The sequence below is a fragment of the Apium graveolens genome, chromosome 7 (genome assembly GCF_009905375.1).
Source record: "Apium graveolens cultivar Ventura chromosome 7, ASM990537v1, whole genome shotgun sequence".
Classification (NCBI taxonomy): Eukaryota; Viridiplantae; Streptophyta; class Magnoliopsida; order Apiales; family Apiaceae; genus Apium; species Apium graveolens.
The window spans coordinates 63755943-63770926 of record NC_133653.1 but is presented as its reverse complement, the minus strand read 5'-3'; the positions used below and the strand labels follow the sequence as shown (position 1 = coordinate 63770926).

Sequence of the window (14984 nt, the reverse complement as noted above, 5' to 3'; positions counted from 1 at the left end):
TGTCAAAAATTAGATGCTTAAGACTATTCAATATGGAGGATTGTAATATTGTTTTGAACTATTTTCAAGTGTTTTAAATTTTGAAATCTTATGTTTTATTATACTTTTTTATATTAATTTTGTAAATTAATAAACCGATCAAACCGATCCAAACCGAACCAAACCGAAGTATACAAATTGGTTTGGATTACAAATTTAAACGGTTTGGGTTGTGTTGAAATTTTGAAAACCCGAATTAATTGGGTTGAGTTACTAAATTCTCCCAACCCGCCCAACCAGATCCGTGTACACCCCTAATCTCAGTTGCCATTTGAGTTGAAGTTTAATGAATCCCAAACACCCTCTCCGTGTGATCTTTGAATATGATATTAGCGGGAGTTCAATATTTGAGTGTTCTCTTTTCAGATCTTAAAATATCATTATTTAAATTTTCGGGGTCATAAAAAATGACCTTCAGTTAGATACATAAAAATTTTATTGTATGAAAAAACTCCGTTTTTTATTTGGTATCTCATACAATTTATGTTGGAGTTTATATCTATCCGACAAAAAAATTAAAAAAAAAAAGGAAACAAAGAAAAAAGAAAAAGCAGGGAGAGCGGGGGGTTAGGGTCATATTTTAGCAATTGTAGAGTGAGACAGAGAGAGGACACAACACAAAAGGGTTTTTTCTAGAGAGAGAGTAAAAGAAGGTTACATACATATTATACATACACATATATATTTGTTTGTCAGTCGCGGCGGATTGTAATCTTCCAAACCCAGCAGCCTCCGTAATAATATATATATACTTACACGGGTTATATATATATATAGTAAGTGAGGTATATATAGATCGGAGAGTATGAGCAGCAGCAGAGGAAGCAACAATGGGGGAGGCGTGGGTTCAATCCCAGCGGCATCAAGAAAGATGGTGATGGAATTGAAAGAGATCGTTAAGAATACAAGTGAAGTTGAGATCTATGCTACTCTTAAAGACTGTCACATGGACCCTAATGAAGCTGTTAATCGTCTCCTATCTCAAGGTCCCTATTCTCCTCTCTCTCTCTCTCCCGCTCTCTCTCTCTATCTGTGTGTGTTTTTGGGTTTGTTTTGATTGATTGTTTGTGAGTTTTTTGATTGGGAAGTGGGTTTTTTGTGGTTTAGGTTTTTGGGGAAAAAAGTTTGGAACTTTTTGTTTTTTGTTTAATCTTTATGGGTTATTTTGATTGATTATTTGTGGGGTTTTTGTGGTTTGAATTGTTGTGTGGGGTATTGTGATTTTAGGTGTTGTGCAAAAGGAAAAGGGGATGAGAAAGTTTAGAACTTTATTGGGTTTTTGTTATTCTGTGTAGGGGTTAGTTTGATTGATTGTTTGTGTGTTTTTTGTAATTCTTGAATTGTTAAGTTGTGTTTTTGTGATGGAGGTGATTATAAGTTTTTTTGAAAAAGGAAAGGGGATGAGAAAGTTTGGAACTTTATTATAGGGGTTAGTTTGATTCACTGTTTGTGTGTTTTTTGTGATTCTTGAATTTTGAAGTTGTGGCTTTGTGATTTAGGGGATTTACGGTTTATTGAGAAAAAAAAGAGGCTGAGAAAGTTTGGAACTTTATTTTAGGGGTTAGTTTGATTCACTGTTTGTGTGTTTTTGTGATTCTTGAATTTTTAAGTTGTGGCTTTGTGATTTAGGGGATAATAGGTTTTTGTGAGAAAGAAAAGGGGTGGGAAAGTTTGGAGGTCTGTTGCTTTTATTAATCTTTAGAAGTTAGTTTAAATTATTATTTGCGTGTTTTTGTGTTTTTGAATTGTTAAGTGGGGTTTCTGTGACTTCATTAATACGGACTTTTGTGAAATAGAAAAGGGGATGTTAAAGTTTGGAACTTTAATGTTTTCTTGTAAATCTACATAGGTTAGTTTGGTTGAATTTTTTTTTTTTTTGATGCTCCAATTGCTAAGTGGGTTTTTTGTGATTCAGGGTATTATAGGTTATTTATTATTTGCTCTTTTTACGTGAATTTTAAATATTTAAGTGGGGTGTTTATTACTTGGGAGTTTTTAGGTAACTGTGAGAAAGAAAAGGGGATGGGAAGGTTTGAAACTTTTTTTTGCCATGTTAGTTACTAATTGTCAAAGGTATTGTTGTGTTTGTTTTCTGTTTGACCTGTTACTGAGGCTGATTTTAAGTTGCATGTAGTGTTAAAGTGAGTTATGTTTTGTATTAGATTTGTGCAATGAGGTTGCAAGAAAGGAGGCTTAATAAGTTTTTGGTGAGGGTTTCAGATGTGGTAGCTGGTAGGTATTAGATGACATAGAAGAAGAGGAAGTTCGGGAAGTAATATTGATGTATAATTTTTGATTTACAATGGTATAAATTTTAGCTTCTTTTTAATTGGTACTGGGTATTATTACAGCTCTTCTGATCTAGTGACTTGCAATATGTTGAACTTTTTAGTAAATCGTTGGATGATGGTACATGACCCCTGAGAAAAAAACCTAACCAAAATTTCGGCACAAGGAAATACCTATTATATATTTAATCCTGCTTCATGAATAATATGATTGGTCTACAGGCCTGTTTACATGTCTATTAAATGCTAAAAAAACTTTCGCGTACTACCTGTATGTGTGTATATATATGTTTAACTATTTACTAGGTGAGTTAAATTTTTTTTGAACATTTCCAAGCTCAAAATGGATCCACTCCTCTAGTACATACAATACATCTAATTTCAATTGGTCGGGATGGGCTTTAACCGGAAAACCAATATTGCACCTATTGTTTTTCAAATTATAGATAAGTCTAGTGATGTACTAGTCCTTTAGCTTTTCAGTTTCTGTATTTTAAGATAACATGTACCCTGTTTGTTTTATTAACTAATGGATGTATGGCCCAGCATGCTCCACTTTAGATTACTATTTTTTTCATTTCATGTAAGTACTTGTTTAACATGCATTCTAATACTTAATTTATAATTTTTTAGATCCTTTCCGTGAGGTGAAGAGCAAACGAGACAAGAAAAAGGAGGTATGTAAATGTGCTATATGTGCAAACTTTCCAATTTTCCATCGTTTTGCAAGTCAAAGTCTAAAATATCATATGTGTGTCTGTTTTATGCTTGGCGTCGTAATATTTTCTCATTTTATTTAAATTACCTATTCCGTCTCAGACCAAGGACTCAACAGAATTAAGGTTTCGTGGTGGTGGTAACACTTCAAACCGTGTCACCAGAGGTGGTACGGATCGCTATGGAGGACGTGGTGGCTCAACTCAATTCAGCTCTTCTGGTACGTACATCCTTAATATTAAGTGTTGGCAGTTACTTATCATTTTGAAAGGAATCTAAAGATATGTTATCTAATGACTAGACTCCAGTGCTTTGCACGGCAAAGTTGCACACAGAAAGGAGAATGGTATGAACCATTATACAAATTCTTCGTCCACAGCACCCGGGGTTGCATCACGTGGCATGTTTCAACGCCCTCCAGCACCCAGGTTAGTATATGCGTGAACCTGAAATTGGAAAATATACATATGCATTGTAATATATTACTATTTTTTTAATTATATATTCTGTCATAGTTGTGAATTGTATAATGAGTATGAATATGATTATGTGTTGTGAATTACAAACGTCAACATATTAATATGGTATTAATAATTTGCTGAATCTTAGAGACTTCAGTTCATAAACAGGAAATCATTGGAACAATGTTATAATTCATGTTATACTATATATGATGACTTGTGTTTACCCCTAGTGATTTTGTGACTAGCGAAAATAAAGCATCGACATTAAGCACGGGAGATGGTAATATAACAGCTTCACAACCTTCTACTGGATATCAACCTGCCTGGGTGGGAGGTCATGGTCAAAAATCAATGGCTGACATTGTTAAGATGGGTAGACCACAGAGCAAGGTTACCAGCATACCGACATCATCTCAGTACAGTGGGAAGCAGCACCAACTTGCTCATGCACCTGCATCTGCTGAAGGGGATCATGTTTCGAAGGTTTCAGATGTATACACCGAGCCAGGGACTGCTCCTGATGAATGGCCTGTGATTGAGCCACCACAAGCAAGCATATCGGTTTTATACGACTCTCATACAGATTCCCAGCTGCACCCAGACCAATCTGCCATGCCTTCTGACGAGATTAATCAGCAAACCCATATTACCTCTGACGAGACTGAGGTAGAAGAGGATAGTTCAATCGAAAACCTTGATCATGTTGGTTCTGGTACTGTTTCCAGCCGAAATTTGCAAGCAGATAATACTGGAGATGCATCCCTATTTGATAATGACATGTATAAAAACATGAGTTCCTACCAGTCTCACAATCATGCTTTCCAGAGTGAGGAAGGTGTGTACCTCTTTTATCCATGCAGTAATCTTGACATGCGTATCTTCATTTAGTGTAAATAGCTTAAAATGAAGTATTTTTTTTTTAAAAAAAGAAGCTTATAATGAATTATTGTTGTAACCCTACTTGTGGTTTTGCCACATTTTCTTTATTATTTTGACTGTCTGGCTGCTGAAAGTTGTACAACTCTTCTATAAGCTATTAGCAGGCTAATATAAAAATACATTTTTACAATTAACTGAGATGGATATTGGAAACTAAATTTTTCATTTCGAGTTAAGGCAACAATATCTGTGCTCCTCTCAGATTAGTTATACCAAGCTATTCAGTTTATTGGCTGTGATCTGTTTCTTTGGACACAGACTTAAAATTAATATTGTTTGTGTATTTCTAAGTAGACCTCTATGTTTTAAATCACAAGTTTCATCGAAAATTAGTAGTTGTGTTAGGAGCGTCATTGGTTTAGTTCTGTAGAAATTTTGCATGTTTTTATAGAAATTGGGATTGTTTTGTTTGCTCAGATGATTTTAATTGGCATTTTATGTTCTTTTATATGAGTATTTCTTAATTTTTGATATTATAGCTACAGGCTATACTTATTTCTTCTAATTCTAGTACAATGAAAATTATCCATTCAACTATTTTTCAGTGGAAGACATTGGTGCCTCAGTGCCATCTGAGGTTGCAAATTTGCATCAACTAAGTATACAGGAGGAGAATCATGAGGTGGCATATGAGGAAGATGTCCCTTCTGTTGTGATACCGAATCACCTTCAAGTTCAGAGTGCTGACTGCTCACACTTGAGTTTTGGTAGCTTTGGATCTGCTCCTGTTTCCGGCTATTCTGACCCTTTTACATCTAGATCGTCCAGAAGTAACATAGAAGAGACACTTGTAGAGACAGATGCTCCGGTGATTGAGCAACCAGACACAAGGTATTTGCCATCTGCAGGAATAGTTCAATTTTGTCATCTTCACTCTTTGATATTTACCTTTATTAAATTTTCCTCTGCAGAAATTCCGAGTACTATGGAGATGAGTCTATTAGAGCTGCCACAGATGGTAATTTAGTTCATAGAACTAGTGGAGGTGATGCAGGTTTTGATTCACAATCTGTTCAGCAAGCAGATGTGTTGAAGCAGGAAAACTCTGAAGTGGCACATACCAGTCAATATGCCTTTCCTTCTTCCTCGCCTCAATATACATTTGAAAATGCTCAACAGTTGAATGCTGCATATAATTATTCCCAGACGAGTGCACAGATGCAAAATCTTACTCCCTTCTCAAATTCAATGGTAACCATTTGTTTATGCTTGTATATATGCTTTCACATTACATTTGTTTGCCATATTGTATGTGATGATATCAAGTACTAAAAAATAGCATAAAAAGAAAGGAATATCAGAGTTCAGCTTTTGTGTTTGGGCCTCAGGGATTGAAGGGGCAGTGTTAAGAAGAAAAATTAGGGAGGCAGAAACACAGATGAACAAAAACTTGACGCCATTAGCATATACTATTAAACATGATTGTCATTGAATGAAAGAATGGAATTACAGGAATGAAATGTACACGATTAAATTGTTACTATTGCATGTACAATTAAGTCTGCTTATACTGCTCTACTTTAAAAATTCTTCAAAGCCTAAAACTTTCAGAATCCAATATTCTAGCATGAATTGCAATAAGTAAACAAATTGTTGCTGCAAGATAGTCCCCACTAGTACAGTGATTGTATATTCTGATTAGCAACTAGTTTCTTTTTTTGGTGGAGAGGGGTGGGGAAAGTTGGGGTGTGTGAGAATCTAACTCATGAGTCTTGACCTGTTTTAGCACTAGGATATATTTGCATCGTTGATGTTCTTATTTGTGAGCTCTCTCTCTCTCTCTCTCTCTCTCTCTCTCTCTCTCTCTCTCTCTCTCTCTCTCTCTCCCTCTCTCTCAAACCCTAAACCTGTTTTAGCAGTAGGATATATTTGCATTGTTGGATGTTCTTATTTGTGATCGCGCTCTCTCTCTCTCTCTCAACCTGTTTTAGCAGTAGGATATATTGCATCGTTGGATGTTCTTATTTGTGAGCTCTCTCTCCCTCTCTCTCCCCCATATATATATATATGTCTCGCTCTATATATTATCACTGTTTAGTATATTGATCTATTACATGTGTGCATGCACAATTTCATATCTTGCTGTATGTAAATCATCAGACTGATTTCTTGTGAACTGTCCGTTCTGACCTCAAATTGTGACAATGGCAGGCTTCTTTGCCAAATACTCTGTTGGCTTCCAATATTCATCCTGTAAGAGAGTCTGAGCTGCCTTACTCACCTTTCCCTATGTCGCAATCAATGCCTACAAAGTATGGAAACACAGTGTCTTCCATTAGTGGTTCATCAATTTCTGTTGCAGAGGTACCCGTTGTAGCCTTACTGGAAATTTGTGTACCTTAGAAGTTAAATCATCGTTTTTAGATAAGTACTTGACTCAGTGCTATTGCTCTAGTCTCTAGGGCACCCTCATTTTCACACGAGGATTATATTATTTCATCTCCTTTGTCTATAATTATAGTAAATGTTTATATAAGCATGTCACCGATGTGCTGGTCCGCGTCTATGTATCTATATCTGTGTTCATGTGTATGTATATATATAATATGTGTAGTTGTGAATGTACATGCATATGTATTTACCTTAAAAATTGCGGTGTGCTGTATGTACTGCACTTCTGTGCAGGGGTGCATGTTGGAGAACCATGAGGATACCGTTAACAACCCTTAATTTTTAAGTAATTAGCTTTCTTCTCTGAATAAAATAACTGCTAAAAGTGGGATTGGAGACGCATATTGCTGGAGGTAATCTAAAGAGCGTATATTGTACTCTCTCCATCCCATTTTAGTAGCCTCTTTTGAAAAAATAGCGCATATTAAGAGAAGTTAGTGGAATTGTATTTTTCAAGTCTTACCCCTATTTATTGCATTAGTTTTGTATACAAGTGTAATAAAGTTACATTGGAAATGATAAAAATAAGAGGGTAAATTTGAAAATTTGTTCATAAATTTGCATTGGAAGTAGAATTAAATAACTATTATGGTATAAATTTTTTGTCAAAAGAGGCTAGTATATTGGGATGGAGGGAGTATATAGTATGCAGCATTATGATCAATAGGAGTTAAAATGCAGTTTATGGTGTTTTGATTGCAGTTAAAATGATTTGGATCTTATGGGATTATAATTCTAATTTATCCAGTATCCTTGTGCAGGAGTTTTTCTCTTAGGAGTCATAGTTTGATACACTCTCATTTATCTGTTTACAATGAGAAGGCAAAATTGAAATGCATCTGATTGATCGTGCATCACTTTAGAATGTGCTGTATCAAATTATTATTATTATGTCGAAGTAATGTTCTCGCCGACTGATAGAGATGTAGAAGATTTTTTTTTTAATGACATGGTTGAGCTTGATACATTCTCCTTAACTGTTTCCGCTGTTCCACATATGTACAGTTTGGAAAAAAAAATTGGTTTCTAAAATTTGTATGCTGGTTTTTAATATTTTTTAGCATGTTGGATCTACTTGGTACTTGCAAACTTTGTGATTTGTTCGTCAGTCTCATATGTTTACACGGTACTGTCAGCAAATATGATTTGATCAAATTCCTTGCTATCAAACTCAGAATTAAAACCAATGATCCGAGTTCAAAAAAACCAATGATCTAAAATAGCAAAATATTGGATCTACCATCTCTCATCTGATTCTTTTGATAATTTTTTCATTTGCTTCTTCAGGCTTTGAAAGGTTTCCAGTCTGTTCAGTCTGCACAGCAGAACCCATCGGGGACCAGCGTTGCCACAGGACCTGCGCTCCCTCAACACCTTGTGCACCCTTACTCTCAACCCACTCTTCCTCTAGGACCTTTCGCCAATATGATTAGCTATCCTTTCCTACCACAGAGCTATACATATATGCCATCTGGTTACCAGCAGATGCTTGCTGGTAACAACACGTACCATCAATCTTTGGCAGCTGGTCTACCTCAATATAAAAGCAGTGTATCTGTTAGCAACTTGCCTCAGTCTGCTGCCATTCCTTCTGGTTATGGTGCCTTTGGGAGTTCAACTACCATCCCAGCAAACTATGGCATGAATCCATCAGCTGCCTCCCCAGGAGCATCTACTATGGGCTACGATGATGTTTTAAGTTCTCAGTACAAAGACAGCAATCATCTAATATCCCTTCAACAGGTATGGCATCATGCATTATGGATTCCAGTACTACAATAGTATCTGTCTATCTGATTATATTAATGATGATTCTGTCTGGAAAGATGCCTATTTCTCACACCCCTTTCCCTTTGTATTTCTGTAGAATGATAACTCAGCTATGTGGCTTCATGGGCCTGGTTCTAGAACAATATCGGCCATTCCAGCAAGTACGTATTACAGTTTCCAGGGTCAACAAGGTCAGCAGCCTGGCGGATTTCAGCAAGGTCAACAGCCTTCACAAAACTATGGAAATGTTGGGTATCCCAATTTCTACCATTCTCAGACTGGTATCTCGTTGGAGCATCAGCAGCAAAACCCAAGAGATGGGGCCCATGGTGGTTCTCAAGGGCAACCAAAGCAATCCCAGCAGATATGGCAAAACAGCTACTAACCTCATTACCTCCGGTTTTAGGGTCTTGTAATGAGTTTGAAAGTGGTGAGCGAAGCATTTCCGTTGGTTTAATAAGATAAAATTATGTCTTAAAGAGGAAGTGTGATGTGCTGCAGCCCTGTGCCGTAAGAGGTTGTATTCCACGTCTTTATCCCAGTTCAATGTAACGTAGGTACGACTTATGAGTGTGCTAATTTGAGTTAGTTAACATTTTGCTTTGAATGTTTTCTTCAGTTCATCCCGTTTTTATATCCTAGGTTTTATGTGGTTCAGTATTATGCCACATGACAATCATCGTTTATAGGTTTGATGTTATTTGATTGTCAAGCTCATAACTATGTGTACAAGCAAGCTAAATGAAAACTAATACCATGTTTTTTCTTACTATGTATTTTGTTTAACTTTCCGTGATCCATAATTCAGCAGCTTGTTCTACTTATTTCTTCCGGACTGTGAACCAGCTTCGCTTGCATTATATTAGTTCCTGTACATTATTCTTCTTTCAAGCAAAAACAATGTATAGTATAAATATGTTGGTGTCTAGGAATTCAAACCGTTTTGAAAAGTTGATTTTCTAAACATTGTTGTCATGTGCTAAAGATGGTAAGTAGCATCATGGTCATGTTCCCTGGACCCGATCTCTCTTATGCTGATTTTAGTGATGTTTTGATCAAATCTATTAATCCTTGTCCATTTGTTTGCATATTATAAAAAATCTACTTCAGCATCTTTGTTTCTTCTCATTGCTACAGTCCGAGTAATTTATAAGAATGTTGAATTTATATACTCAACCTTGGATCATGTTGAAATGACGAGAAATGAGATGAGAGTCGACAGTACTTGCAGGAGTTGCATTTTTGTACCTAGCAGCAGGTTTTTGGATTTAAGTTGGGAACACTCACTACTCACACAAATATGGTCGAGGCTTTTTCATAATCTGAATACAGAACTCAACTCTAGAGACTAGAGACAGAGGCCATGTTATCGATATCTACACTACTGTGAACTGTGAAGCATAGCTCCACAAGTTACAAGGATAACGAAAAAACAGTACATACACAATTTTAAAGAAATTCAACCATAAAAAATAATTTCTGAACTTTCTTTGGTAGACGCATATGTAAATGTTTATATAGATCAAAATACCAGCTAAAACATATATATCAAAATACATCCCAGTGATATAATAAGACTAATGGTAATTAAAGAAACAGATAGGCCTCCTGTCTTTACTGAATTCCCTTCTACTTTTCAACAGACATCGAAAGCCAGTACAAAACACACCAATCAAGTTAACAACTGACTATCCGACTGAATAACATGCTTTGCATCAAGTTATATCTTCATCAGCTGAAATAAAGAACATCAGATTCAATTATAAATATTAACTGTCAGTTACTGAAAACGAAAAACAATTTAAAAATTCCTCATTCAGATAGTATTACCTCAGAAGGGATCTTGCAAGGTGTTCGCGTGCTGTGGCCAGTGCTTGACTGATTGTCTGCAAAAACATCTCACATTTAAGGATGTAGGGATATCCATTTAAGAATTTTAATGCTGTTGTAACCAACATATATCTGTAAGACGTGTCCAAGTAAATTCATTTGTATAAATATCGCAGATTTCTACATATTGCAAAAGAGTCTGAAAGAGATGAAAGTTGAGAATGAATGATTTCTAGAAAACAGTACAAATACAAAAGTGAGTTTGTCAGGACTTGGGACAATAAATTGGTTTTAATCACTGTGTTTGTAATAGTCATTTTTTTGAAAACGCTGAACAGAACATATAACTTAACTACTGAAGTGTTGAATTTTTTATAAGAAGCCAATACCTGCTCTGACAAAGGTGCACCAGAATCCACACTATGTGTTGCAACCTTCCCGGCTATGACATTTGCATCAGTTTCAAGAACAATACTGCGGAACATGAATATAAACCATGGTTAAATTATTTTTGAAAGATCTTTTATTATAGATCAAGGTCAAGCTACTGTGCCAGGACTATACAGGATATAAACAACAGAATAACATGTAAATTTGTAAAGAATTGTAGGTAAGGAGCAGAGCTTAGAAACAATAAATTTTTGAGACAGAGAACAGACAGAGAGAATTCGCTTCCAAAACAGACAGTAAACTTGACTAGAGGATTTCTTCTAATAGTAATACTAATAGTAAACAGATATGTAGGGTTGTCCTCAAAATTTGGAGTGAGAAAATCTCTTTCAATATCTTGCAACTGAAAACAGTTTCGCTTAGCTTTAGTTTAAGTCTTTTAGATTCCCTGAGCCTATTTGCTTCACTAGTAAAAGCTCACATGTTAAGAACTTTTATGCAATTACCAAACAGATCCTCTAGAACTTGTACATGGAAGAGATGCAGCAAATGAGTCAACAAATTGTAGAGTGATTACATAGGGCAGACTAAATTTTTAATATCCTTTTGTCTTGACCAAGAGCTGGTTTTTGTAGTGACATACAGAAGCCAGGTTTAAACCATGAATAAACAGTAAGGTGACCAACCCACAGCACGCTTTTGTTGTTCAAGGAGAAAAAGAAATATTCCTCGTCGGGTTTTATAGAGATTTCTCAGAAGTCTGGGTGCAGAGTGTAATCATTTTTTTAGAAAGTTGGATATTGTATTTTATTCCAAAAGTAAGTTCCTACACCATTTGCAGCAAATTCATCCTTGCGAATTGATGTCGACTAATATGTCTAGTTTGTGCCCATGGGCACATGCTAAGCACTAAAATCTGTAACTTTGGATCATTTTGATAATTGCTATTTTTGTGTATGATAGGGGTCCACCATTATTAAGAAATAGAAGCCAATCAAAATGAGCCAATGTTATGGAATCTAGTGCTTAGCATGTGCCCATGGGCACACTAGTAACACCGATCTTTTTATAGTAATAGCTACTCTATAGTTTCACCAACAGAATATTTAGAGATTTAGAGACTTCAAAACTGAACTAGAACTTTACAAATAACAATGAGAAATTTGGAACCATGGAATATATGATAATCAGTCTTGTTATCAACCACTCAATCTGTATCAGCTAGGTGTCATAGCAGTCAACGCCTTCATGCTGAAGCAAATAATTATAGTTGCAATTTCAGGAGTTTCACTTTTAGAGTTTTCAAACATACCCGCCATCAACAATCTCATCCAGACACAGAAGAATGAGATCCAAATTCTCAAGAGCCTCCCTCTTTTCTACGTTGTCCCTAAAATTTAAAAATTTGGAATTAGATAGCAAAACGTATCACGGCCATATTAACATATAAATAGGCTAAAAAATAAGAAACAGAAAACACAATTATTACAAAGTACCTAAGTAGAAGGCCAACTGCATCAAAAAATCCTTGAAGAACAGTGGCCAAGATTAGCTCATTTTCGTCTTCACCTCCAGTAACAAAGAAGTGAAGGTCTTGAGCAAACTTGTACACAACAATATTGTTTTCAAACATTGCTATCTCGGCTGCAGATCAAACATGGTTTAGAGTTACCAAAGAAGTCTATAAATGATTAGCAATATACATATTGTTTGTGTGTTTGTATAAACAAATGTACTAATGCAAATGCCCATTGAGTAGACTGTCACAATTGTAGCTCTATTATAAGCAGAGTAGCTCTTTAATTAGGCTGCAATCATGAAAGCTGTTCCATCTTGGTGATCAAATATGAACTTTAAAAGGACCACTCCAGTTTATTCAAACTTAATTTAGAAGAACGACTATTGTGAGAATTTTCTCTGCAAAAGGGTATACAAACAATTACTTCGGTGTAGACATAGCTTACTACATTTATGCACCATGATACACATCAGATAATGGTAACAAACATATTAATACACATAAGGCTACTGATACTAATGTAATTCTGTTTTCATGGATCCTCACAAAGATAACATTCTAACATGATGTAACCTAGCTTTAAAGAAAGCAACTGACCAAGCAAAGCAGAGACCTTGAAAACTTGGGACATTGCCAAAACAAAATTGTACCTTCCGTCCGTGCATTAGTCTTTTGAGTCTTGGCAAAAACAGATTTTTCAAAAGCTTCCTTGGCACTATTCGTTGGCCAGTCATCTGAATAGTACTTGACAGCTACACGTTTCCCTTCAGAATCCAAAAGAAGAATATTTTTCACAGACGGGCAGGCCTCCTGCAACAGAACATAGGTTAAAGATTGAACCCAAAAAATAAACACTTACAGGTGGGTATACCTCTTAGATCTTAATACTACATAAATCAAATCCCTAAAGTTTCCTAACAAATTACCCCCCCCCCCAATTAGACCTACCACATTATTACATATACAATTCAGAAGTTTTATGAAGTTCAGTGAAAGGTGGCATGTTAAATGGGATACCTATATTGTTGCAATTTTTAAATCAACACGGGGGTTAATAATTATACAATGTATGATCATCATACTAGTTTTTTATATGATCATCATCCTTTGAGGGCTAGTGCAAATTAGGCCCAATCTTAACAAAATTCCAGGCATTGTGACACGGGTTCTTCTCCTACTCACTGCATTGTGATCCGATCCCAAATCATGACACTACTCAGCAACCACAACCAATTTCACATCAAGAATCTAAACTGCTTCTTCTTCACATACCAACATCAAGATTTCGACTCAAAACACTAACAAGGAATCCCAAATCAACAAAAAAACAGACTATCCACTCATAATCACAAAGATCCAATAACAAGATTTAATCTTAGATCTAAATCAAACACCTTTAGCAACACAGATCTATAAAAATCAATACACACAACTATATATAACATAGAAAACCCAGATGAACAAAACCAACAAAATTAATCAAAACCTGACAAATTGAAATGGGATTATTGATATCATAAGGCATGAAAAATAAAAATTGAAGATGGTAAGGTTTGAATGGAAAAATGGGGGGGCAGAAAAAACGCAAGTGATGAAACATACATTATAGATATAAGCTTAGAGGAGAAAAGAGGAAGAAAATTACTGACCATTTCGAAGAGATCTCGTTCAAAGCAGAAACAGAGTGCGTGTGTAGCAAATCTTGCGGGCTTACATGAATTTATACGCACAATATGTTTTGAGCTGCAATTACCAAATTGATTATTTGGACTGATTTATTGGAAAAACAATTTAAAATATCCAAAAATACATCAATTTTAACTACTCAAATATACATTTAAATTTTAACTACTCAAATATTTCGTCCAAAATATTTATTCACCAAATGCGCATTAGAATAACGTAATTAAAATCCAACTTCGGAGAAAATCCTATGAGGTTATGGGATAAGGAAAAGATATATGCTGAAATAAAATTATTAAACCCTAATGATATAATAAGATCTAAACCTATAAGGTATAGCCCTTCAGACCAAAAAGAATTTGATAATCAAATCAATGAATTATTAAAACTAAAATTAATACAAGAAAGTAAAAGTCCACATAGTAGCCCGGCTTTCCTTGTAAGAAAACATAATGAACAGAAAAGGGGAAAAGCCCGTATGGTAATAGACTATAGAGAATTAAATAAGAAAACTATATTTGATGGATATTTCTTACCATACAAAAGAAATCTTATAAATAGACTAGGAAATAAGAAATGGTTTAGTAAATTTGATTGTAAAAGTGGATTTTGGCAAATAAAATTAACCAAAGAATCAAGACCTTTAACAACCTTTAGTGCTCCGCAAGGACATTATGAATGGATAGTATTACCCTTTGGATTAAAAAATGCGCCACAAATATTTCAACGAAGAATGGACCAAATCTTTAGGAAATTAAAAGATTTTTGTATAGTATTTGTAGACGATATATTAATATATAGTGAAACTCTAGAAGAACATATAAAACATTTAGAGCAATTTATAAAAACAATAGACCAGCATGGAATATTACTGTCTGAAAAGAAATCTGAAATATTTAAGAATAAGATAGAATATTTAGGATACAAAATAGATAAAGAAGGTATACAATTACA

The 14984-nt window shown here is 35.1% G+C and overlaps 2 protein-coding genes across 3 annotated transcripts; one reads left to right on the top strand and one right to left on the bottom strand.

Annotated features, from left to right (window-relative positions):
- Positions 1 to 632: 632 nt before the first annotated feature.
- Positions 633 to 9380, top strand: LOC141675211 (uncharacterized). Of its 2 annotated transcripts, none has more exons than XM_074481920.1 (10): positions 633 to 1025; positions 2961 to 3004; positions 3147 to 3264; positions 3346 to 3472; positions 3739 to 4343; positions 4993 to 5278; positions 5359 to 5638; positions 6599 to 6751; positions 8126 to 8581; positions 8706 to 9380. In XM_074481920.1, the coding sequence occupies exons 1-10, from the start codon at positions 845 to 847 to the stop codon at positions 8991 to 8993; spliced, it is 2538 nt and encodes an 845-aa protein (XP_074338021.1). In that variant the 5' UTR covers positions 633 to 844; the 3' UTR covers positions 8994 to 9380. The 2 variants fall into 2 exon arrangements, with proteins under 2 accessions (XP_074338021.1, XP_074338022.1); XM_074481921.1 differs by having other exon boundaries at positions 634 to 1025; positions 3754 to 4343.
- Positions 9381 to 10074: 694 nt separating this feature from the next.
- Positions 10075 to 14142, bottom strand: LOC141672877 (coatomer subunit zeta-1-like). Its single transcript, XM_074479565.1, has 7 exons — positions 13997 to 14142; positions 12998 to 13157; positions 12325 to 12472; positions 12141 to 12218; positions 10828 to 10912; positions 10439 to 10494; positions 10075 to 10343 (listed from the first exon to the last, which is right to left on the bottom strand). Exons 1-7 carry the CDS (start codon positions 13997 to 13999, stop codon positions 10340 to 10342), a joined length of 534 nt encoding a protein of 177 aa, XP_074335666.1. The 5' UTR covers positions 14000 to 14142; the 3' UTR covers positions 10075 to 10339.
- Positions 14143 to 14984: the final 842 nt, after the last annotated feature.

Bases quoted from the DNA above. Each gene is read 5' to 3' on its own strand.
- LOC141675211 (XM_074481920.1), top strand. From the start codon at position 845: ATGAGCAGCAGCAGAGGAAGCAACAATGGGGGAGGCGTGGGTTCAATC. The intron at 4,344-4,992 runs GTGTGTACCTCT...ACTATTTTTCAG, and splicing joins TGCTTTCCAGAGTGAGGAAG to TGGAAGACATTGGTGCCTCA. The intron at 5,639-6,598 runs GTAACCATTTGT...TGACAATGGCAG, and splicing joins CTCCCTTCTCAAATTCAATG to GCTTCTTTGCCAAATACTCT.
- LOC141672877 (XM_074479565.1), bottom strand. The intron at 12,473-12,997 runs GTACAATTTTGT...TTTGATCTGCAG, and splicing joins GACTAATGCACGGACGGAAG to CCGAGATAGCAATGTTTGAA. The intron at 10,913-12,140 runs GTATGTTTGAAA...CATGTTCCGCAG, and splicing joins GATGAGATTGTTGATGGCGG to TATTGTTCTTGAAACTGATG.